General features: G+C 55.5%; 1 protein-coding gene across 1 annotated transcript in view; it reads left to right on the top strand.

Annotated features, from left to right (window-relative positions):
* The first annotated feature begins 743 nt into the window (after positions 1-743).
* The window catches only part of NDFIP2 (Nedd4 family interacting protein 2), a 66,046-nt gene continuing 65,376 nt past the window's right edge, over positions 744-1,413 (top strand). The window contains exon 1 of the mRNA XM_077750075.1: positions 744-1,052. Coding sequence (XP_077606201.1) covers positions 780-1,052 — 273 coding nt within the window. The 5' untranslated portion in view covers positions 744-779. The remainder of the gene's footprint in view (positions 1,053-1,413) is intronic.

Below are 1,413 nucleotides of genomic sequence, written 5' to 3'. Positions count from 1 at the left end.
ACAAAATCGTCCTATTTTACTTCCTTGTTTTCTTGTATCCTTCCAGTAACCTAGGACTCAGAGGCCTCCTTCCTTGGCGCGATATGAGAGTGTGGTTCAAGGGGCGCCTGGGTGGCTTAGTCGGTTAAGCGTCCGACTTTCGCTTAAGTCATGATCTCACGGTTCGTGGGTTCGAGCCCCGCGTCGGGCTCTGTGCTGACTGCCAGCTCAGAGCCTGGAGCCTGTTTCAGTCTGTGACTCTCTCTCTCTCTCCTAGAAATAAATAAAACATTTAAGAAAAATAAAGAGAGTGTGGTTCAAGAGTCCCTGTTAGGTTGTTCAATCTCATACTACCAAGAGGGGTACAAAACAGTATTTAAAAAGATTTCCTTTACCTCACTAATGATTTTGAATGAGCGTTTTAGGAACGTCTTAGAGACGGATCTCCCTACATTGTCCTGGCCTGGGTGAGCACGAAGAGGAAGTGTTGGGTAAATAAATGGGTGACCCATCCTGAGGTGTTCTAGGAATTCGTTCCCTTCTTCCTCCTGTGTCTGCGTGGTGTGATGGTGTACCGCCTGTGCCTGCGCCGAAACCCGTCCAATAGAAAAGGCCTATCAAGGACGGTGATGTTTTTTTTCCGTCCCTTTTGCCACCGCCCACTCCTGACAAGCTGACAAACTAGACAGTTCCCCGGACTTGTCTTACTTTTCCATCTCCTCCCACCCAGCCAAATCCCCCCGCTCGCAACGCGAACCGGACGCCGGAAGACCTAACGAGCATGCGCGACCACTGCGAGCATGCTCAGTAGCTCGCGCGGCGTTCCGGAGCTTCACCGCGCGGCGGCCGACGCGGAGGTTTCCGCGGCTGCTGCGGGAGCTACAGGAAGTGAAGCGGCCCGGCCGGGAGACTGCGGCGGCAGAAACAGCGGCGGAAGGGGCGCCGCGGCGAGGACGTTGTCAACGGGGGTGGACGAGGGGTCCGAGCGCCGAGGGGACCCGCCGGCTCGGAAGCCGGATCCCGAGCCGGGCAGGATGGATCATCACCAGCCGGGGACTGGTCGCTACCAGGTGGTGAGTTCCTGCGCCCCCCGCCCCGGCCTTCTGCGCGGCCCGGGACCCCGGGACCGCCTCCCGCCCTGGGCCCGGGAATCCCCTTCCTCCGGCTAAAAACTGCCTAATTCTTTTTCTTTTTTTTTTCCCCTTAACGCCTTTCCTTGTGGAGTTTGCCTCTGACTCTTTCGAGATCCTTTCCTCTCTACCGCCCTACCCCTCACCCGCACCCTATATTCCGCTGTAAGATACCCTTCGCCCCCTTTCCTCAAACTTCTATTTGTTTTACTTTTCACCGTCTTGATCATTTCCTTATTTCCTGATCCAGTCACTTCTGAGACATTTCCAGTGGATTGTCTGCTGGAAATGGTGCCGAGGCCAC

Source organism: Crocuta crocuta, unplaced genomic scaffold, assembly GCF_008692635.1.
Source record: "Crocuta crocuta isolate KB4526 unplaced genomic scaffold, BGI_CrCroc_1.0 scaffold189, whole genome shotgun sequence".
In the NCBI taxonomy this organism is placed as follows: domain Eukaryota; kingdom Metazoa; phylum Chordata; class Mammalia; order Carnivora; family Hyaenidae; genus Crocuta; species Crocuta crocuta.
Note: the sequence above shows the minus strand (reverse complement) of the source record. Positions and strands in the feature narration are given on the sequence as shown.